Source organism: Topomyia yanbarensis, chromosome 3 (assembly GCF_030247195.1).
Source record: "Topomyia yanbarensis strain Yona2022 chromosome 3, ASM3024719v1, whole genome shotgun sequence".
In the NCBI taxonomy this organism is placed as follows: domain Eukaryota; kingdom Metazoa; phylum Arthropoda; class Insecta; order Diptera; family Culicidae; genus Topomyia; species Topomyia yanbarensis.
The window spans coordinates 374,071,430-374,093,655 of NC_080672.1; the positions used below are offsets into that span (position 1 = coordinate 374,071,430).

Sequence of the window (22,226 nt, forward strand, 5' to 3'; positions counted from 1 at the left end):
TCACTGAAGTCGGAATACTAACTAGAACCAACCAGAATCTCGACTAATTTTCCTGCTAGTGCAGGTGGGTGAAGGTGGAATTTTCAATACATACTAACAGACACAACACTCGAAAACAACTCTTTACGATTTTTAACGAACATTTCAAATATGTTTTTAGTGGGGAATGGGGGGTAGACCCCTTGTGAAAAATTGTTCCTGAGCGTAAGGGATGATTTTACACACGGTCGTAAAAACTTATTAAGTTTGGCGGATCGATATTTTTGGTGAAATTTCTCATAGTGTTATATCTGTTTGACAGTGTTTTCAATATAACGTTTCAATATAACTAGCTTAACTGACAATAAAAGTTACACCCACTCTGGATTACTGAAGCTTAAACCTGATGCTATCAGGACTTTCATTAACAATACCGAATTCGATAAAGACGAAACGAAAATTAAAGTCTTCACAAAAGTTCTTTTCTGGTCTGGCTAAAGTCTTTTAACGAGCCATCATATGGTCGAACTCCGACTATTCTTGCCCAGTAAAGTTCAGCCGAATAATTAACCGAAATTCTAGCAGACTCTAGTTAGTATCCAGCTCCATCCATTATATTCTAACTATTAGAATCGATTGTGTCACTGGAGCCGGAATACTAACCAGAACCAACCAGAATCGGGTCATTAAGCCATATGCTGTTTTTGATTCTTTCCAATTCAGCTCACGTTAAAGATACGTAATCGAACTTTTTTTTATTGTTATTTGCGTACAATTATTTTATAAAATCGAATAATCACGACCACACCTTCCATTGAACTACCTTGATCCCTATTCTTTTGCAGGGGTAACTGCAAAAATGCTAACCCATGCGGCTAAATTCATTGTCAAGGAAGACGGATAGTGTCAAACAAGAACGTGTTTACACATTTTTAGAAAACCAATTGAAAATTAATCTTAGTTTTAAAGGTTGAACAAATATATTCTTACATTTAGAAAGATGAGCTTAATCGGTTTATGAAATAAAAGAATTTTATTCTTTATATAATGACCCAATTCCGGCCAATTTCCTGGCGGGACTTACTGGGTAATTCTTAACTTCACTACGATCATTGTACTAACTCTGTAATTGTCTTGTACGCTGAGAATCGCCTGTGCGAAATTTGCCGATATGTTGTGCTAAGCCTCATTCAACTGAGACCGGATTGTTTTTTAACAAAATGTTATTGTTCAATTCTAGAATGTTTCGAAATACAGATCGAAAATGAGCGAAAAATAATTCGAGTTCGTTGCTGATAGTTCATTCAAATCGTGAGGATAGATGGGATAAAGATGCTAGGCAGTAAAGATCTCAACGTCGGAGATAAATGAATGCAAAGATCTTACAGCGATCCTACCTTTCATAAATAAACGTTTTAACTGTTTCCATGACGAAACCAACGTAAAAACGTCACCCTTGAATAAAGAAAATGGAATTTGTTTTGCTCATATCAGCCTCACTTACCTTCATCAATGCAAATCTTTCGTCATCTTGCAAGCCAGGAATTTTCGAGGCCATCGCTGCTGGTATGCTTTCCTGGTTGCTCTCCCAGCTGGTGTGTCAATGCAAATGGCAAGGTAAATGACCGAACGAAACTGCACAAAATATGAAAGCCTCGGTAGATACGTTCTCTCGGAACTGCTGGGCGACACAATGCCTTATCCGTTATCACTTGTCCAACAAATTACCGAGAAATGATTTCAGCAAATAATATTTCAATCTGCACCTCAATTTCAACCACCACCGATAACACACAATCGAACGATCTTATTTATAGGTACTTTATCGCAGATACGTTAATGGCACTTGATAAGGTGATCCGCGCGGTTTTGTTTTGTATTCGTACCGGACAATTTGATAATGTATAGATTTGATACGTTATCTGACTGTACTCGTTGCTTATAAATTAAAAATATTAGTAGAACGAAACAGTTTCGCCGTTACGCAAAAGTTGGTTAATTCCGGTCAGAACACGCAAGCTTCGTTCCGCAAGGAAAGGAAAAAAATCCACGATCACACCCGAAGAAACGCAGTTGGTACGCTTTACTGGGCACAGCACTAACAAAACAAACAAAAATAAGTGACTTGGCCGAAGCAATGCATTGAATAAAAAGGCCTCAGCCCAAAAAAGAGAAATGTTGGAACGTGACTTTTTGAACTGAATAAGTGTCTACACTTTCAATGCTCATCCGGTGTTCGGCTCCCGTAAATACCGATTTACAATTACGAGCGCAAATAGAAGAAAACTGAAGTGCACTTTCTTCGACCAACAACAAAAAAAAAGTTTCGCTAAGTATTAATCTAACTCAAACGCTACTCGCCGTGAACCGCACAAGACTGAGTCTGTTGTCTGGCAGCGATGCGCGTTGAAGCTCTAGTCGCGTTCGGTCCACTTGCGCTGCTTCGCATTGCCCGTTCGGATTCATTCCGCTATACTGAATTGAGAGTGTGAGAGAGAGAATACACCTGTGCGGTGGAAATGAACGCGTGCCATTATCACGCCGTCTCGGTAGTAAAATGTTTACTGCCGGCTAAAAAACATGATGTGTTTCGTTTGAATCGTAGCACGAGTAGGAATATTGACAATAATCACATCATATTGATCAAAATATTCACAGAGTGAGGAATATGTATCTGAAAAAAATGATTCCATTGAATTTAAATCGCATTGACGTATTGAAGTAGCCTTGTTAATATTTTCACCTGGAGTGGAAGTTTTGTTTCACAGCATTTTCATCATCTGAATGGAAATCAATCTGTAGAGTAGAGTGGGTTCTTTGGCGAGCTCGTGCGATGGTATTTTTGCACTGATTTTAACAAACAAGCACTCGTTGGAAAGGTTATACATTTGACAACGTTTTGGCAATAATGATATAGGGTGATGAGCCTATTTGCGCCATGTTTCTATTATCACCCTACCCATTTGAAGCCATTGGTTGGAGCAGTGTCTGCCATCTTTGTTCAACGCATTGAGTCAAATGGTAGTGCAGCAATAGGGGCACTCGATTCGAGTTTTCATTGTGCTCAAACACGAGAATTTTACTGTTTTCAACGCATTTGTGTTATTATATTGGTTCTTAACAACGAAGCAAAGCGGTTGATTGATATTTTTACGCATTCCATTGATTGTAAGGCAAAAGATTACCGAATTAGTGAGGCACCTTGCTTAGTATGGTGAAAATAGGCTCATCACCCTATCTGGTTTTATATTTTTCAAGCTAAATCCAATAAGACAAAAGTACATTCGATGTTTTTTAACACAAATAATAAATGGATTGACGTCAAGCAGTGGACAATGGATGTGGCACATTATGTGAAAAATCATGACACCTCGGAGGAAAATGTTGAAAAAACATGTTTTTTCAGCAGCTTGGCTTTGTACTTGCGGATGACATCTTCGGTGTCCTCGTCGTCGTCAGAGTGTGGAATTAAAGTTGTGCATTCTTATTCACGTGGTTGCTTAGCTGCACGACGGCCATGTTTGCGCTTCGGAGCATTTTTTTTATTCCTCTTTTTCGATTATGTTTTTTCGATTATCTACTTCAACAACACCTTAAATTATTATATTGTTAACTCATGCGAAATATCTGACGCGCTTTCATTGATGACAAGCACATTCTTTTCACACGAACACGTCATGTTTCGAACGGAACCTTGGATCGTTTAGAGACTGATAGAATGCTGGCGCCATCTTGAACAGATGAAATTACGTTCTTTATATCCTCTTCATTTAGTTTTGGCGTTTTTCGTACGAAATTGCGCACAATGTTGCTGCCAAAATAATTTAAATTTACATTATAGTAATGACCTATAGTGCCCACAAACAGCTGATATATCGTCCCCCCTAAGTATATGTTTGATGTTGATGTGCGTATTATTCTCAAAAACAAATAAATTGAAAAACCAACACAAAACTCGTCTTCATCAAGAAAAAACTCACATTTTTTTTACATTGATCAAAGGACGAAAGACAATGCGTTTTCGCAGAACAACACGCGAAAACAAACGACGCCGTAACTAATACTGCTGATCCACGTTAACAGCCAAAATGACAGTCGTCAACGATGTTCTGTACCGTGTATCTAATTCACGCAACATTCATTGAACGTACCCTTGCAAGATGAAATTATCCAACGTTTTTACGTGCCATAATGGCGGTTTTAATTGTTAAGTTCGTAATACGTTTAATTGCCCTTTTTTGACAATAATCGTTTACGCCAACTTGATAGCAACGCCTAGTCGAAGATGTCGGGCGTTCATTGAATAAACATCCAACGCATTGGAATAACGTAAGATGACTTACTCTCACTGAGCTGTTGACGTAAACGATTATTGTAGACCGCCATTATGGCACGTAAAAAGCTGGATATTTACCATAAAAACTGCTAATTTGCTACAGAGCCGTAGCGTGCGGTTGGCCAGGATGGCCCTCGTTGAGGGCGCCAACCTTAGGGGGGTGCCAAAATCCCGATATGCTTTATATAATAAGTGAGGATAAATGCTAATATAAGTTAAACTAAATTTTCGTTCGAAAATCGAACTGAAAAAGAAAGCCAATGTAAACATCAAATAAGCGTACAACTGAGACTCCACCAAAGGTGCCAAAAGATTACCTTACGGTTCTGTCAGTCTCTTAAAACAAATGTGGATAAAAGAATAAACAGCGAACGTGCTCGAGTTGCACGAGCTGGTATATTTGGTGGCCTCTCAAGAGAAAAATTTAAGCTTTTGTAAGGAATCTTATCTGCCTATAATTTATGGGAGCAGTAATAGATGTCTCAGATTGCCATTCAAAATCTTTACTCGTTAGAGCCAGGGGTCCTTGAAATAGCCAACTCCGTGCTTCAGTAGACAAACTCGAATCGGTGATTGCACCGTCGATCTCAACGTTGTAAGCGGGCATGTAGACACGGTAGTCCTTCATGAATGGCTTATCGACAGTAATTTGTTTGCTTTAGTGATTCAAAAGAAGATCAGAGTTCAATGTGGTTGATGAAGGAACAAAAATTCATATAAAGTCTTCGAATTGTCGTATGATAGAAACGAATTGAATTCCCTAATAAATCGTCAGCTCAATAAACCAAGCTACACATCCAGTCTCGCGGAACGATCCTCTGTCCATCACCTTTAAATACCTAGCGCCACCTTATTTTCCAAAGCCTTCCGTAACCTTTAAACACCTGACTTGGAATGATATTAAAGACAAATCTGCCTCGAACTTCTATTTAAACTTTTACAGAACTATAGTGTTTTTGGTGCTTCATATTGATAGAATTACTTTCCGGTTAGATTGGTTGAACAAATGCCGCAAAGGACGCAAAACTGAGACATCGCCAAGGGCGTCAGAAGGCTTCGCTACGGCTCCGATCAGCTATGCCTGGCCCATACAATGAACCTTCTTCCTCCTAGAAAGAAGGATAAAGCTGTCGAATAAGACAAAACACAAATGTTTAAATGTTCAACACAGTTATGGAATTTGCGCTTCGACATCGTCTCATCCGAATCCAACGCTAACTTAGTAATAGGACTAAACTAGCACAGGATCGCCGCTAGCACCCGCATCAAAAGATATTTTGTTTAAGCTGATGAAAAGCAGTGAAAACGAAACTTGGTTTGGCTTAGCAAGCCAATGCATTATGTACTATTCTGCTATTCTCCATCCAAACAGTTTCTCATTAAGAACAAAAGTTTAGTTGAAGTTAGCATAAAAAAGGAAAAGTTTAGTAGGAGTTGGCACAAAAATGGCTCTACACAATTTTCTTCTTGGTGGAGAAAACTTGCTTTCCATCCAAACTTTTCTCCTCAGGGAAAAATACGGCATATTGTATAGTGCATTAGCTTGCTAAGCCAAACAAAGTTTTGGTTTCACTGCTTCTCATCAGCGTAAATAGAACATCTTTTCATGCGGGACATCACGCTTGTTTTCTCAGAAACACAAATCGAGTATCTATCTTTAGAACTAGCGTCAATCCGACCCTAGCGCAGTCTTGTCGCTAAGTTAGTGTCGGATTCTGATGAGACAAAGTCGAAACGCAAATTCCATAACTAATTCACCCTACCTTGATAGAATGTGATGTATGATAGAATGTGACAGTCATCAAATGTGAATTAGGAAATGATGTGCTGTTAGGTAAAAAAACGAAGTTTGGAGCATCTTTCACAGCAGCCTGTATTATTTTGACATATTTCTTATTCTGGCGTTCTGCGGATATTTGTTTTATATACTCCGAGATTTCTTATATACATAAAATAATTAGGCGTAGAACGCCTTATTAATGAATTTAGACTTTAAACATTCGTTTTATCGTACAGTACGCATTTATCTTATCGCGCGCGACCGCTGTTGCTAGAAATTTTAGCGTCCTCGGTCACGGCGCATGAACGAATACGATAATCATCAATACCCTACCCTGCTTTTGTTTTTGTCTGCTGGACTTTGATTGCAAATTCCCAATTCATATCAAAATTTGAAATTTAATCAAACAGTCGTCAGTAAGGTTCGGTCCCGGTCGGATATTGGCGGGTTGTGTGTAGCGACTCAATAATTCTTAATACGGTAGTGTTACAGAAATGGAACTCGAAATGATCAAAAGTAAAGTGGCTCTTCACGAGAAAATTCGCGATTTAGAGGAGAAAAACTCGTTACTTGTGGCCCAGATTACGGAATATGAAAAATTGGTATTTATTTCGCACTGTATACAATTGTGTTACATCTTGTGAAAAAAGTTCATCGACCTACAATGTTCCTATATTGGCATAATTTTACAATCAATGATGCATAAACGGGCGGTACAATTTTTCAAATATTTGACAAAGAAATAAGTTTTGAATAGAAAAATAAAAATTTTCAGTGGAGGTAGGCCAAAGCTTGCAGGAATTTCGGACGGTTCCTCTTTATACAAGAAAATAGACAAACAGTGCTTTAGCGGCTTTAGTATTTGAGGGAATTAAGCTTTCGCTATTTAGTAAACCAATTCTCGTTAGAATCAAGACTAAACCATATGATTCGCTAAAATCAACGTTATTCTGTAACAAAAACCTGCTAACACTCAAGAATATAACCCAGTCAACTCAACTTCAAAAATTTAGAAATCTAGAATGGATTCAGTATGGATTCCAACTCAACTGTAACAACCGATTCCGAACCGATTGAGACGGAATCGGTTGTTGCATTTGAGTTGGAATCCATACTGACTCCATTCAGAAATTCGAACCGGTTCCGGAATGGATTTAACTGGGTATCAGGTTCCTGGTACAGAAGAACATTGGTTTCTGAATAGGTTTGACTGGGAGGTGGTGGTGAACAGAAATTATACACAAACGGTTACCAATTGTGAAAAAAGAATGTTTGGTCAGTTTTGAAAAAATACCCACACATGAATCCGGTGATATTTTTGGACGCATATTGGGACTTGGTTTAACAGGCATTACCCGATATACTTAGTGGTTTACTGTTGCAATCGAGATACTTAAATGTATGTAATTGACAGTTTCATAGCGTCGATCTATGCGCAACTTATATATCCACCACATATTTGCTTTATGCATCAGTTAACATGGCGGTTGTGTTGCACATATTTCTATGACAAGCCTGGATTTATACACCATTATCATCATCGACTGAATCTATTTTAGATTTTCAGGTAATTCGATCTTGAGCCGTCATGGCCCAGTTTCTGCTGAGCCTAACTTTAGCTGATCTTTTTTCGGCATTCGTGAGACATGTCCAGCCCTCCTCAATCGCAGCAACTAACCAAACCTACATTAGCTGGATGATAACGAAGAACTCTCCTTGGAAGACCCTTTGTCTGGGGCAAATTACCATCCGGTTAAAGCCCTCAATAAACAAATTACAATTACAATTTGTCTGCTAGATGGTCCTTCGTCGAAAGAGGCTGAATACAAATTTGATCATCTTTCATCAAGTCACGTAGAAAATAGTATTTTACGTCCATATGTTAGAGAAGTCCATGGTGCGATTGTCTTTATAAAAATACACTGGCGTTTCGGCTTCTTGTCTCAGATCGATAATCAGTCAGTCGAGTTAACTAAACATCGTAACACGCAGCCGCACATAATGCGTTCAGCTCAGCTCAGGTCAGCTTTAGCTACTTCCCAGTAAAGTTCAGCCGGAAATGAACTGGAATTCTGGCTGGTTCCAGTTCGTATTCCGGCTCCAGTGCAACAACCGATTCTAACTAGAATCGGTTGTGTCACTGGAGCCGGAATACGAACTGGAACTAGCCAGAATTCCGGTTCATTTCCGGCTGAGCTTAACTGGGTTGCTGCTTCCTGGTCATCCAGCCGATGCAACATCCAGCTACCTTGAACAAATATCCACTAAGGGACCATCCATAAATGACGTAGCATTATATGGGGGAAGGGGGAGTTTTGTATTTTGTGATGATGTGTGACGACAGGGGGGTAGGGGGTCATGTCTTGCCACGTAGCTTTTTAAAGGGAAATAACTAACATAGTTTTTTATTATTTTAAAAAATTACGGGGACAACGGGGGGAGTTACCGTCAAGCTACGTAATTACCAGGGTGGTATTTAGAGGTTTGTGACGAAATGCTACGATGGGGGAGGGGGGTGTTAAAAATCACTCAAAAAATGCTACGTCATTTATGGATGGTCCCTAAACGAACGTCTGTCCACAGGATCATGGGCCCAATCCGTGTCCGAGAAAATCTCAAACAGCGGTGCCTTCGAATCAGCTCTATGCATCAATTCGATGTCTAGTGATCCCTTGATGTATTTCAACACATGCTTGAGGTAGGTCCAGAGCTCATCAGTCGGACAACTTTGTAATTGACTGAAGAAATTCACTGATGCTGACAGATCTGGCCTCGTTGTAAGCGACGCGTATATTAGACAACCAACAAGCTTGATAACGGCTGAGCCGTACGCTTCTGCTCATCACCTCTTTTTTTACAATGGAGAAGACCTTTACGTTCTAGCCCAGTACACGTGCTATTGGTAGGGTCCAATCTACCACACGGGGTGCACTGGGGGCGTGTCGGGCTCGAATGGTGACCAGCCATTAATACCGACTAAACTCCATTGGGCTCCGCCATCATTCCTCCCAGGAACTAATTACTTCTGGGGGCTCATCACCTCTAGGTAGTTTCAAACGACAAGATTCTCCATCGATCCACATTCCTAAGAAACTCTTAATCTCGCCTATAGCCGTCATTTCAAAATCGGACGAAAAATGTTTCACCTCCTTTAGACAAGTCGCTGCCACAATATCTTCCACATACAACACAATAATGATCGTTTCTTCTCCGATTTTCGGGATGTTCATGCATAGATCACTCGGGCTGCAATTGAAACCCATCCGGCTAGTTTCAGACCATATATTGACTCCTGAAGGCGTCTATCCCGTCTTCGAATTCCTCGGGTTGCACCATAAAGATCTTCTGTTTTAGCTGCCCATTTAGGAAGGCGTTTTTACGCCCATCTATTGGATAGCCATGTTTCCTCTTATATTCCTTGTTTTGACGTGACTCGATTATTTTTTTCTGTTTTTAAAGGTTTTTAGGAACGTGTCCAATGTAAAATACACACTTAATTTAGTTCTACCGAATCTCAGCTTTTTTCGCAAACTTAACCGAGTTTTACACAGCAGAATACTCAGCTAACAAAGTTTTTACCGAGATCTCAGCAAAAGTGACGATTGTTTTGCTGAAACTCGAAAAATATTTCGCTAAAAATCAGTAAATTTAAGGATTTTTATGAACGTGTCCACTAGAAAAGACAGAGAAAGAATGACCGTTCCGGTTCCGGTGAGAATGAAGAAACGGTGAAAATTCACTTTTATTGGAAACACTGAGAAAAGATATGTCCTCAAGCAGGAATCGAACCTGCGATCTCCCAGTATCTAGTTGGATGCGTTAAGCACTCCGCCATCGAGGAACTGTGATGATGCCATCACATGTTCCCAACAGTTTCGTGATCACGATAGGCTTTGAGGGCAGACATCAACATGCCCCTCCATAGCGCTTTCACTGCCAAAAGTCTGGCGGTGACTGAGTTAGGAAAGCCGTTCCGGTCATTCTTTCTCTGTCTGTTTTCCAGTGGACACGTTCATAAAAACCTTGAAAAAGGAAAAAACAAAGACTCACGTCCAAACAAGGAATAAGTGAATTAAAGCCAATTTGCTGAGTTCTCAGTTCATAAATTTTACTGACTGTTCAGCTGTGCGGAAGTTACCGAACTAAATTAGGTGTGTAGACAGAGAAAGAATGACCGCAACGGTGAGATTGAAGATATGGTGAAAATTCACCTTTTTATTGGACACATTGAGAAAACGATATGTCCTCGCAGGAATCAAACCTGCGCTCTCCCAGCCTCTAACCACTTCCCCATTGAGGAACTATGGTGATGTCATCACAAATTCCCAATAGTATCGTGATCACCGCAACAACCCCAAGACCTACTAATGGACCCATCAATTGGAGTCTCCTATAAGCAAATCGTCACCGCCTTCTCTCTTCGATAGGCCAAATATCTGTCGTTATCTAATTTTTGATTCTGTGGATTGCGTTCATGCTTGAGATATTGTCACTGTTTGCACCCAACTGAGATGGCAAAGAACATCCAGTTCTTTCATTTCAGCTTTCGTTCCTCGGTACTCACGCCCTAACTGATCAAAGCAATGAAAATGATCTGATGAGTTCCGCCCTCATTTCGCAACGCCAGCATCTGTTGCTTCAGGTGCATACGGCTGGCGATACGCCGATCAAATTTATTTCGATGTGCGTTTTCTGTGCACAAACACTAAATGGGAGTCGTGAATTCGGGAAATGACCAAACTTTTACATCTCTTTTCTTTCTTCATCCACTTTGTTCGTTCTTTTTCCTTCTGTTACGTCGCCTCCGTCGCGTCTTCGGGTTCTTCCTGCAATGCCTCCACGTCAGCAACATCAGCCTCAACACATTCTAGAAGATCGCACTCCTCCAACAACACCTGCATACGTAATTTCCATGACGAGAAATTGACCCATCCAACAGCGGTAGCTGAAACAGTTCAACTCGATCTTAATCGACCATCGCGATAACTATATACAATAAATTATCGGAATTTGTTTTGGAAATGATCTAGGCCCATAACCTTTTGTGGGTTTGTATGGAATTTAGACGAAATAGCAAAAGAACTATCGAGCAATTTCTGAAACACGTTTTACTTTATTGCGTCTTGTTTGCATAGATAACGACAGAAACATTTTAATCAATTTCGAAAGGTGTGGATAGAAAAATCAATATGAGTGTAGTGGTAGGTTTGCCAGGATTGTTATTCCAACACTGAAAATGTTCATCTTGAGGTTATTATTTCCTTAACTAATAAATTTTAGTGACTGAAGTTGTCTTTTTTCTGTTTAAAGGCATCACATACTTGAAACATTTCTTATAATTTTGCAATTGATTCTTTAAATGAAAAAAACTGCAGTACAAAAACGTCCTGTCAAAAACGAAAATGCCATTAAATTGATCTGTCACAAACATTTATAAACCCCATAACGTGACGATCACTTCTATAAAATTAGCAAATTTATCAAGAAAATATTAAAAAGAGAAAGAGCTAGAGAATATTTTATTAGTTCTACATTGATCATTTCCAGAAAACATCCTGCTCCGACAACTTGGAATTGATCAGAACCAGTTTGGACAATCTACAGGACCTTCTGGCAAAATGTAGAGCTGAGTTATTGCTTCATCTAAATCAGCCCAACCAACAGTCGATATCCTGCAGTCCCCGAACGGAAGAGAACAGTTCTCCAGCAAATAGCTTCGCTGTGAACACATCGCTCAAATCTGAAATTGAACTGCTCAAGGCCCAGCTGGAAATCTACAAGAACGACTTTGCCGAAGAAAGAGTGGCACGGCAAGCTCTGCTGGTGGAAAAGAATAGGCTAGCGGGAGAATTGGGCCAACTGCAGCAACAAAATCGAAACCTGATCGTCGAAGCTATGGCCGGGTAAGGGTTGACCGCTCGAAGCTTGAATTACTATTAATCCGTGTGACAAATTTGATGATAATGCAATTTCAGCCAAGCGGAACATCAGGAGCTTAACAGTTACAACCAAAGGTGCAGCCCAACGTCAACCTCTAGAAGTGATGGAGCGGTTAACGAGCCAAGAAATAGGCATGACGGACAATTGGAACGGGTGGCGTCACACTGCTCGCTTTGCAACCAAGTGTTTGGAGACATTCATTCGCTCGAGACACATATCGACGAGTGTCCGGCTTATTAGCTACATGTTAGTTTCCGTGCAGTTTGTAAGATAGTTAAGGTAATAATAAGAGCAATACATATGAAACGTACGTCTTTTCTTGCTTCCGCATTGACTTATACCACAGCTAGTACAGCCGTTAGTTTCATAGTTTTTCTGGTTCGTCTAACGGAATGCAAATACCTACATTCGTAACATCTGAGGAATGCTATGTTGCAGTATTATTTAAAATGATTTTGTCAAGTATCGAATGTTCAACATTGATTTGATTTTTTCCAACGTACCCATAATAAAGTAATGCGTGTAAAGCGCATTTAAGCTCATAACGATTAATTGATAGACTGCTGGTCATCATGAGGTAAATATTTTTAGCCAGTTTAACTTTTGTTCGATAGACTATAACGCTTGTGTTTTATTTGTCACGGTGATCGAAGCAAAATACAATAATTATAAAAAACAAATTTCACAAAATCATACCTTATGTGCAGTCTAATCAACTTTGCTAATAATATTGAATCGAATATAAAAAAAATAAAATGACACATTTCCTGGCAACAACTTGGTAGTGCATTTTGTTCTACAAACAACTGATAACCTCCATGATAACAATTTTAGTTTACAATTTGAGCTTTAATCTCATGACTATTCCTCTAGCTTACGATGGCACTCCTACCGTGTGTTTACGTGATGACAGTTGGCGCGCTGCGACCCGTGAAGGTCGGCAATTTGGAGATTTCCAGGGCAATATCAATGAGTGGTTTAAGCATATCGGCCGCTTGACCCAACACGTTTTCCTTCTCGTAGGAATCGATGTACAATCGCACGGTGGCACCGGAGCTACCGGTTCCACTGAGACGCATAACAATGCGACTGCCATCGGTGAACACAATACGAAGACCCTATTAAATGTGGATTAAGAACTCCGTTCAAATGGATGTCAAATTACGAGTAAACTTATTTGCTTACCTGTTTCGTGGATATGGACTTATCGATTGGGTCGTTGTAGCTGAAGTTATCGCCCAGTTTTACTTTATAGGTTTTGCCACCTGCCGAGAAGTCCCTGCCTGGGAAGCCAGAATCAGTGATGGTCTTTTCCAGGGTAGACATCATCTCATTGCAAGGAGCCAAATCACACTCCTCGTAATCGTAGCGAGTGAAATAGTTTCGTCCATAGCGTCGCCAGTGTTCCACGCAGATTTCCTCAACGCTTTTCCCAGTATGCTCAAGAACAGAGAACCATGCCAGCACAGCCCAGATTCCATCCTTCTCACGGATATGATCCGAACCTGTTCCAAAGCTTTCCTCCCCGCACAGACATAGACGACCGGCATCCATCAGATTACCGAAGTACTTCCAACCGGTCGGAACTTCGAACATTTCCTTTTTAAGAGCCTTGGCGACTAAATCAACCGCAGATGCTGTTGGCATACTTCTAGCCAGCCCGGTTACTCCATTCTTCTTGAAGTACGGAATGCATTCGAGATAGTGAGCAATAACGGCTAACGAATCACTTGGTGTTACGAAGAAAGCATTCCGACCGATAATCATGTTACGATCGCCATCCCCATCAAATGCCGCTCCAATATCGTAGTCTCCAGTACGAACCTTATCCACCAAATCCTTAGCATAGGTAAGATTTGGATCTGGGTGTAGCCCCCCGAAATCCGGAAGGGGAGTTGTGTGGACGACTCCATCCTTTGAAGCTCCCAAACAATTAACAAAGATTTCATTCACGTAGCTTCCGGTAACGCCGTTCATAGAATCAATTCTCATTTTCAACGGTTTTCCATTGCGAGATTTTCCACTGACAAAATCCTTCAGTTTATCCAAGTCAAAAATTTCCTTCATCAGTCGAACATAATCTGCCACCGAATCAATCACCTCCACGACAAACGGTTTTCCTTCGACCTCATAGCTGTTAACTCCGATCTTTGAAACATCAATCGCTAGTCCTTCAGCAATTTTGTACTCTTTAATCTTCTCCGATAGTGCAAAGATTTTATTAGTGAACTGATCTGGGGCAGGTCCACCATTCTCGCAGTTGAACTTAATTCCAAAATCATTTTCCGGACCACCTGGATTATGTGAAGCGGTCAAAACAATTCCCCCCAGAGCCTTGTTCCGGCGAATCAAACTGGACACCGCCGGTGTGGAGAGAATACCGTTCTGACCGGCCAGAATCTTTGCCACTCCGTTGGCTGCACATATGCGAGCTATCAGCTCACAAGCTTCCCGGCAGAAATAACGACCATCGCCACCAACCACCAGGGTGGAACCGGCCAGAGCACTACCATTAGCGTCCAGAATACATTGGACGAAATTTTCAGTATAGTTCTTCTGGGTGAATACTTTGACCTTTAGGGGGCAAATTGTAAAAAAATATACTTTTCTATTATGAAGCACTTTCATGCTAAGCTCACCTTTTTCCGAAGACCGCTGGTTCCAGGTTTTTGGCCCTCGAAAGGGGTGGTCGCAACAGTCTTAATGGTGATAGCCATGACTTGCTGGATGGTACAACCCACAGACAATCCTCTGATGTTTATCACCGAGCAATGATGAAAGCGCACACTGCTACTGATAATAACGAACAGAGAAATGATTACCTATGTTTTTTGACTTCTGATTTCCGACTGGTTCGATGTACTCTCGATGAAGAACATGAACAGTAACTAGCGGGCTGAAAATGTACTGAATGTCGCGTGAAGGTCGCCTCGCGTATCATCGACGAACGATTTTGCTGGATGCAGGAGAGCGAGACCGGCAATTCTCCGTCTCTCAGAGAACTATACTGCGATAACAAGATGTGATCCGAGCATTACGTTAATAAAAAAGAAATTAATAATTTATAAAGCATCATGTTAATATTTTTTTTGATGCCACTTATCCACCTGTTAGTGCAAAAAATCTTACGTATTTAATGGACGCCCCTACAACTTTGTTTTGATTTAAGAGTAAAGACAGAGCAGAGCTTTTGAAGTTTCATTGCACTATCATTTTTATTTCATATGGAGCTTTATACACGCAAAAGCATTAAGGTGTGTGTAAGCTCTGTGTGAGCTTTCACACGATCACGCGAATTATTAATTAATTAATTTCTCGACAAACATATGATTACGGCCTAAAAGCCAACTGTCAAAATCCACTTTGAATGGAAATTCCGGACAATCCGTTACACGCCAATCACAGATGTTGATAATAAACGAAAGAGAAAAGTTTTTTCTTTCATAAACTGTTGTGAACTGTGTTCGACTAGTAACGGTTTGTCTGGAATTTCCATTCAAAGTGGATTTTGACAGTTGGCTTTTAGGCCGTAATCATATGTTTGTCGAGATTTGTCAAATTATGACGCTCGAATCTAGAGCACTCTAGTTCTCGGTCAAATCATTAGGAATTTGAATCGGAATCCTTAATGGAACCAGTATGGATTCCAGCTCAAATGCAACAACCGATTCTGAAACCAATTGAGTCGGAATCGGTTGTTGCATTTGAGTTGGAAACCATACCCTCTAAGAACGGTTGGTTTCAAAATTGTCCAATCCCTCTAAGAACGGTTGGTTTCAAAATCGTCCAATGAAGGACGTTCGTTGGACCAATTTAGACAACGTCCAAAAAACCGTTCAACGAACGTCCATCATTGGACCCGTGTTGAACGATTTTGAAACAATTTTTTGGACGTCTCAGTGGGATGAAGGACGTTCATTGGGCCAATTTGGACAACGTCCAAATAACCGTTCAACAAACGTCCATCGTTGGACCCGTGTTGAACGATTTTGAAACAATTTTTTGGACGTCTCAGTGGGTACTGACTCCATTCAGAAATCCGAACCGGTTCCGGAATGAGATTAATGTGGTTTTTGTTTGAGGCGAAACTGAGTTAGTTACTAACCCCAACTGCTGTCAAAATGTATGAACTGACAGCGGTTGGGGTTAGAACATGACTCATGTCGTTTTCGATTGAGCACCTAGACACTAACCCAGGTTAGTTGCTTCAAACAAACGTTTTTAATGGAACTGAGTTGGGTTCTCGCAAAACAGCGGTGGTGTGAGTGAACCCGAAATATATTTCAGGTTAGAACCCAACTCGGTTTTCAGTTCAGTGGCGCATAACCTAGGTTCGAAACTGGCTTCAAACAAACGGTTTGACAGCAGTTAGGTTCGAAACTGAGTTAGTTTGTGCATCAAGCAAAAACAACATCAGTTTCAAGCGAAATCGCCATAACTGTGTTAGAGTGTGGCCATGAGGAAGAAGAAAATACTTGACGTATCCTAACGAGCATGAAATTTAACATATACACAATAGAACTACTTCAAATTGCATGCTCGTTCCCAGTCACCGTGGCAAGCAGAAAGTTTGCAAAAGTTGAGTAAAGCGAAATTGATTCTGGCAGAGTTTCTGCCAGCATTTTGCGCGATTTGTGCGAGAATTTGGCAAAGAATTCGCTGAAATGCAAAAACCGTTTCTGACAGAAGCGGTTAAACTAACCAGCGCTGCTCACTTTTAGTCAGAATCCAGCCAGGAATGTACGACCAGGATTTCTGTATGCTTCCTGCCACAACTTTGTCAGATGTTTTGCTCGATTCGCGCTAAATTCTACCTGGTACGAATTGCCAGAATCTGCACGATTTATTTCTGAGTTGTGCAAGGGATTTGCTCGGTTCCTACTAAAATTTGCCAGAAAACGCGAGCGAAACCGAGTTCGCTCTAGCTCAGCTAACCCGACAGGATGCGTGTAGAAATCTGACAGGGCTGCTAAACCAAGACTGACAGAAATATGGCAGAACGGTCTCTGCCAGAAAATTTGGTGACTGGGTTTTGATACGTCAATTATCTTCTTCTTCCTCGTGGCCAAACTCTAACTTGAGTTCTCTACACTGATAAAATAAAGTACCCATTAATTCACAGAAACCTACGCATTTACAATAAACGTGGAATAACCCATTAAATGGGTAGAGTTTGTACCCATAAAAGAGTACAGACTTTGTACGTCAACCTGGGTATGTTTTACCCATTATTTTTCGCAGAACTGTTACAACAAAATGCGTAAAAAATACCAATTCATGAAAATCGCGCCAGAATGAAAAATACTGCCAATAGAATTATTTCTGAATTTAAAAAAAACATAAAGTAACATTCATTTCACATTATTGTCTCCTTTTAAAAATATAAGAATCTAGATTGAGATCCTATTCCAAAGCTCCTTAACAAAATAAAACCGCCAACTGGATATATTTTTTATGGCTGGACCTTTTGGCTGCTCTAAAAATGCCGAACTGGTGCATATTTGCAACATCCTCAGTAGTCTAAACAGCCGTTGTTTTCGGAGCTTTGCCGAAATGTTCCGTTTCCACCACGGACTCCGATGCAGGCCGATAATTTGCAGGTTCCGCTATGATCCTTAGTTTGCAGGTTAACTTGCTTGAAATAATTCTTAAGGATTTTTGTTAACCCATTGTTAAGATCAACATACCCATTGACATTACCTCATCGAGTAGTTGTGAAATTGATATAAAGTACTCATTGTTAGAAACAAAAAAATACCCATTTTTGACAGCTCGAATAACTTCCGAAAATGGGCAAATTGAATACATAAAATTGGCAAAGTTTTTTTACCGTGTATACTCGAATCAGGCTTCTTCATGATTACCTAAAGTCAAGCTGATTTTGCTGTGTCGTGTAGGGTGGGCGTAAGTTTGCATGAACACCCCAATCAAATCTGCCGCAATTTGAATGGGATTGCTGATTGTTTTCTGGCGGAATATCGGTTCAAGCAAAACAACCGTTTCCGACTCGAAATCGGTTGATGCATTTAAGCCAGAGTTCCGTATCAAGTTGCGGGTATAGATTTTAGCTAGAACGCCTTGCCCTCCGGCTGCACACACACATACACAATCATCAAGCTTGTTAATGACAGATCATTTTGACAACTATCGTACACGTATTTTGAACTGCTTGCGGTGTTGGATTGAAAGTGTTGTGGCGAGCGGCTGACATTTCTCTTTCATTTCCACTCCACGGCGTTTTTTTAAGTCGGCAGACGTGTACGGGTCTAGCAGAAACGGAAGCATTTCAGTAACTTTTCTAACTAAAAACACCTGAATTAGTTGAAAAACTAATCGTAAGTACCGTTGCCATTTGAAGTAGAAAATATATAATATTTGTAATTTGTAGTTTTATTGCATACGAAAATCTGTTAGTTTACACTGTACATCAGGTCAAGGAAATATTAATATTCGTTAAATAGCATTTCTGTTATAGAAATTCTAACCAACGTAATACACTCCAGGTTAAAATGACGAATTTTGTGTATGCTATTGTGCTGGGATTATTTGCCCTGAGCCATCTAGGAGTTGCCAATGAAGATAATGCTGCACGGTTACTGGTGTCAAAGCAGATTCTGAACAAATATCTTGTGGAGAACCGCGACATTGTCGTTAAATACACGCTGTACAATGTTGGTTCCGGAGCCGCTCACAATGTACAGCTAGGTATGTTCTTATTAATGTTTGAAATGGTTCTTAATAACTTGATTATATTAATTTTTATATCTACAGTTGATAATGGATTCCACCCGGAAGCATTCACCGTGATTGGCGGACAATTGACGGCTACCATCGATCGTATCGCACCGCAAACCAACGTGACACATATTGCCGTGGTGCGGCCGAAAGCTTACGGTTATTTCAATTTCACCGCAGCCGAAGTAAACTATCAGCCGACAGAGGAGACTGCCAATCTACAGTTTGCTGTCAGCTCGGAACCTGGTGAGGGAGCAATCGTGGCCGAAGCACAGTTCAACAAACAATTTTCGTCGCACTATCTGGATTGGTTCGCGTTCGCCATTATGACTCTGCCGTCGCTGGCCATCCCCTATGCGCTGTGGTACAGTTCCAAGACCAAATACGAGCTGTTGGGCAAACCTTTGAAAAAAGCTAATTAGGGAATAGGTTACTCCTCCTATATATTGTTAGGAGACATATGCTGCCGTTATAAGCATATTTGTTCCATATTCTATGGGATTCCCTATATAAATGGAACAATTATGCGTAGAACGGCTGTATGGGGCGGGCTGGAAACGGGGCAGATTTTTACTGCCTCGCCTTAGAGTCGAGTTTTTCTGAAAGACTAATTTATTCGAAGTAAGTGCGTGTATTTGTTTCAATTCTCATCTTTAGAACGGCAGTTTTTGTTGAAGGCTAACAAAAGTTGAACAACGTTAAAGAGATCATTAGTTTGTATATGCAACGCAGAACCATATTGTTTTGTTACATCAAATCGTACCATGAAATACATCGACAGAAAAGCAAGTTTTTCGCTAGCTTAATTTTCTTTTTGAAACTAGTTATCACATGTCTAGAAATTAAGTAAATCATGGGTTTAAATTGTTTGCTAAAGTTTTTGAAATAGCCACCGAATCAGTCGAATTTTGTATTGCGTGTTGCAGGCAAACGCATGCCTTCGATATCAACCCGGCGTTTCGTCTCTTGTGAGCTGACGATACAGTTATCCAAATCGACACCAAATCGGCTCAAGGTTTATCCATGCTCGTCTACCGGTACCTACGTGATCTTCTTTCGAGCCAAAGGCAAGAAGTATTTGCCGTGACAGAAGTATCGAATATACGCCACGATAAGCTTCGAGTGGTGGTAAATAGTTTAAATCAGAAAAATGCTATAGTTGGCAACGGGTCTTTTACGAAGGAGTACCAGCTAATTAGGTTGATGTCTGTGGGGTCATTTCCGATTCGAGTTTGAATTGTGCGGATCAACTAATACATGAGGTTGGCTGTTTTAAACATTCCATGCTTCAGCCAGTTAAGATACTGGAGTGCAATCGTTTGCATTCAGCATCAGTCGCAGCCGACGGAAAGAGAACATATGTCAACTGAGACTCCTATCGGGAGACTTTCGCTGGGTCTGCCCTACCTAACTACGCGGATCGTGAACTGTACTAATTGCAAACAATTGTGACATACAACCTCTATTGTAGCAAGAAGAGTCGTTGTGGGAAATGCGGCGGGATGACTCCGGTGGTAGGGATGTTGTGAAGTGTCTACTGTGGGGGAAATTTACATGAATTTCCGATATGTCCCGCGTTCAAACAGCGCGCGGAGAAACTGAAGCAATAAAAAAGGAGGAACATCTCTCCTAAGCTTCGCTATAATGGTCGGAAGGTGTCTCTTCAAGGTCCTCTAAAAATAAAATAACACGGGTGAAATGACACATATTCCGGCTATCCCAGCGCGTCCTAGCGCTTTAGACTTGTCCCTCTGCTCGACATCGCTGCGGTTATATTGCATATGGAAGGTAATCCCTGATTCCCACGGCAGCAACAATCTGCTAATCGTAATTACTATTGCCAAGGTTCAGGGCCACCGAATACAATCAATGTTTCGTATGACCTCACACGAAATATTGATTGGAACAGCTACGCGACAGCGATATCCGGCAAAATCGAATCCACACAAGAGCTCCCTCTGAAGGAAGAGTACGGGTTTCTGGCTGGCATTCTCGACACCGCGATTCAAGCTCAGATTAAACGCGTACCAGACGCGAACTCTCGCGAACGGCCTCCCAACCTATGGTGGGACAAAGAGTGCTCAGACGTGTACACGGAGAAGGCTGCCGTGTATAAGACTTTTCGGGCTGACGGGATACCCGCTAGCTATCGACAGTACGTGAGGTTAGACACGCGAATGGAGAGTTTGATGAAAGCCAAGATACGTAGTTACTGGCGTTGGCTCGTTGACAGACTAACGAGAGAAGCACCGATGAGCATTCTTTGGGTACGGCCCGGCGTTTACGAAACCGAAATGAACCCAGTACTAATGAGAGCATGGAATATTCAAACCGTTGGATATTCGATTTCGCCAAGAAGGTTTGTCCGGATTCCGCTCTGGTATATTATATTTCCTGATTATACATCATATTATCATGATTTAATCTATAAAACCCCAGGGGATGACAGAATCAAACGCAACTTGTTGAAGAATCTGCCAGACTCTGCCATCGCTTGTTGAATTTATTTAAAGTTTCTTGAGGGTAACATTGACCCTCATGATTGGAGTCAAGTGAAGGTCATCCGTCCACAAACCAGCCTCCGAGCACAACTCGTATCGACCGATTGCAATGCTGTCCTGCAGCCGTAAGTTGCTCGACAATTGGGTCGAAACAAATGGCTTACGGTCAGATGCACAATTTGGCTTTCGCAAAGACGAAGGGACGAACGATTGTCTTCCGTTGATATCAACAGGAACTTAAATGGCCTATGCTAGCAAAGAGCAGATGGCATCCGTTTTGTGGATATTAAGGGGAATTGTGATTCAGTTTAAAATTCTTTCTCAGCTCCCTTCTTTACAACTTTACGTGAATGACTTTGACGAATATCTTGTATAAAATCCTGCACATTAAGACAGCTTGCAGATAACGGTGTGGTCTCTAATACATGTCCGTCGACTTGCAAGAACCATTGCAAGATACCTTGGTAATTTGTCTGTTAGTTGTTTGCGTATTGCTTTATATAGCATGCGCTCGACTCATATGATGAGTTTGGAAGTGTTGGCGGGCGTCCTTCTGCTGAAAAATCGATTTTGGGACCTCTCATATCGATTGCTCATCCGATGCGATATCTTGCACCCGTTAGTAATTGCAAATTTCGAGAGGCTTGTTGAGCTCAATTCTCAAATTCGATTTATGTCCTTGTACTTCGATTAAATGGCGCAAAATATCAATCCTTCTTCAGATTATCCCAACCGTGTCAATCTCGCCTTGCTACTTATTCAACTGTATTCTTCGACACACCTATGAAGGAGGAGATTCGTGGAATCCCGGATCACATACGTCCACAAGTGATCTTGTATAGTACATTTCGAGAAGTCGACTGCCGCAAGATGTTTTACACCGACGGGTCAAGCCTCGACGGCTCCACTGGCTTCGGTATATTCAATCAAAACCTCTCCGCCTCATCCAAACTCA

At 40.9% G+C, this 22,226-nt stretch overlaps 4 protein-coding genes across 7 annotated transcripts in view; 2 read left to right on the forward strand and 2 right to left on the reverse strand.

Annotated features, from left to right (window-relative positions):
• The window catches only part of LOC131691068 (SEC14-like protein 2), a 46,616-nt gene extending 44,246 nt beyond the window's left edge, over window positions 1–2,370 (reverse strand). The window contains 1 exon segment of the mRNA XM_058977232.1: window positions 1,484–2,370. Within this exon segment, the coding sequence (XP_058833215.1) occupies window positions 1,484–1,537 (54 nt within the window). The 5' untranslated portion in view covers window positions 1,538–2,370.
• Window positions 2,371–6,540: 4,170 nt separating this feature from the next.
• On the forward strand, window positions 6,541–12,552 carry LOC131690183 (optineurin-like). The gene is made up of 3 exons (XM_058975755.1): window positions 6,541–6,697; window positions 11,643–11,998; window positions 12,071–12,552. The coding sequence occupies exons 1-3, from the start codon at window positions 6,590–6,592 to the stop codon at window positions 12,273–12,275; spliced, it is 669 nt and encodes a 222-aa protein (XP_058831738.1). The 5' UTR covers window positions 6,541–6,589; the 3' UTR covers window positions 12,276–12,552.
• Window positions 12,553–12,630: 78 nt separating this feature from the next.
• On the reverse strand, window positions 12,631–14,960 carry LOC131690182 (phosphoglucomutase). The gene is made up of 3 exons (XM_058975754.1): window positions 14,675–14,960; window positions 13,221–14,609; window positions 12,631–13,153 (listed from the first exon to the last, which is right to left on the reverse strand). The coding sequence occupies exons 1-3, from the start codon at window positions 14,750–14,752 to the stop codon at window positions 12,935–12,937; spliced, it is 1,686 nt and encodes a 561-aa protein (XP_058831737.1). The 5' UTR covers window positions 14,753–14,960; the 3' UTR covers window positions 12,631–12,934.
• Window positions 14,961–18,188: 3,228 nt separating this feature from the next.
• Window positions 18,189–19,576, forward strand: LOC131691873 (translocon-associated protein subunit beta). Of its 4 annotated transcripts, none has more exons than XM_058978550.1 (3): window positions 18,189–18,370; window positions 18,424–18,740; window positions 18,807–19,576. In XM_058978550.1, the coding sequence occupies exons 2-3, from the start codon at window positions 18,545–18,547 to the stop codon at window positions 19,190–19,192; spliced, it is 582 nt and encodes a 193-aa protein (XP_058834533.1). In that variant the 5' UTR covers window positions 18,189–18,370; window positions 18,424–18,544; the 3' UTR covers window positions 19,193–19,576. The 4 variants fall into 4 exon arrangements, with proteins under 4 accessions (XP_058834533.1, XP_058834534.1, XP_058834532.1 ...); XM_058978551.1 differs by having other exon boundaries at window positions 18,497–18,740; XM_058978549.1 differs by having other exon boundaries at window positions 18,511–18,740.
• The last annotated feature ends 2,650 nt before the right edge of the window (window positions 19,577–22,226 follow it).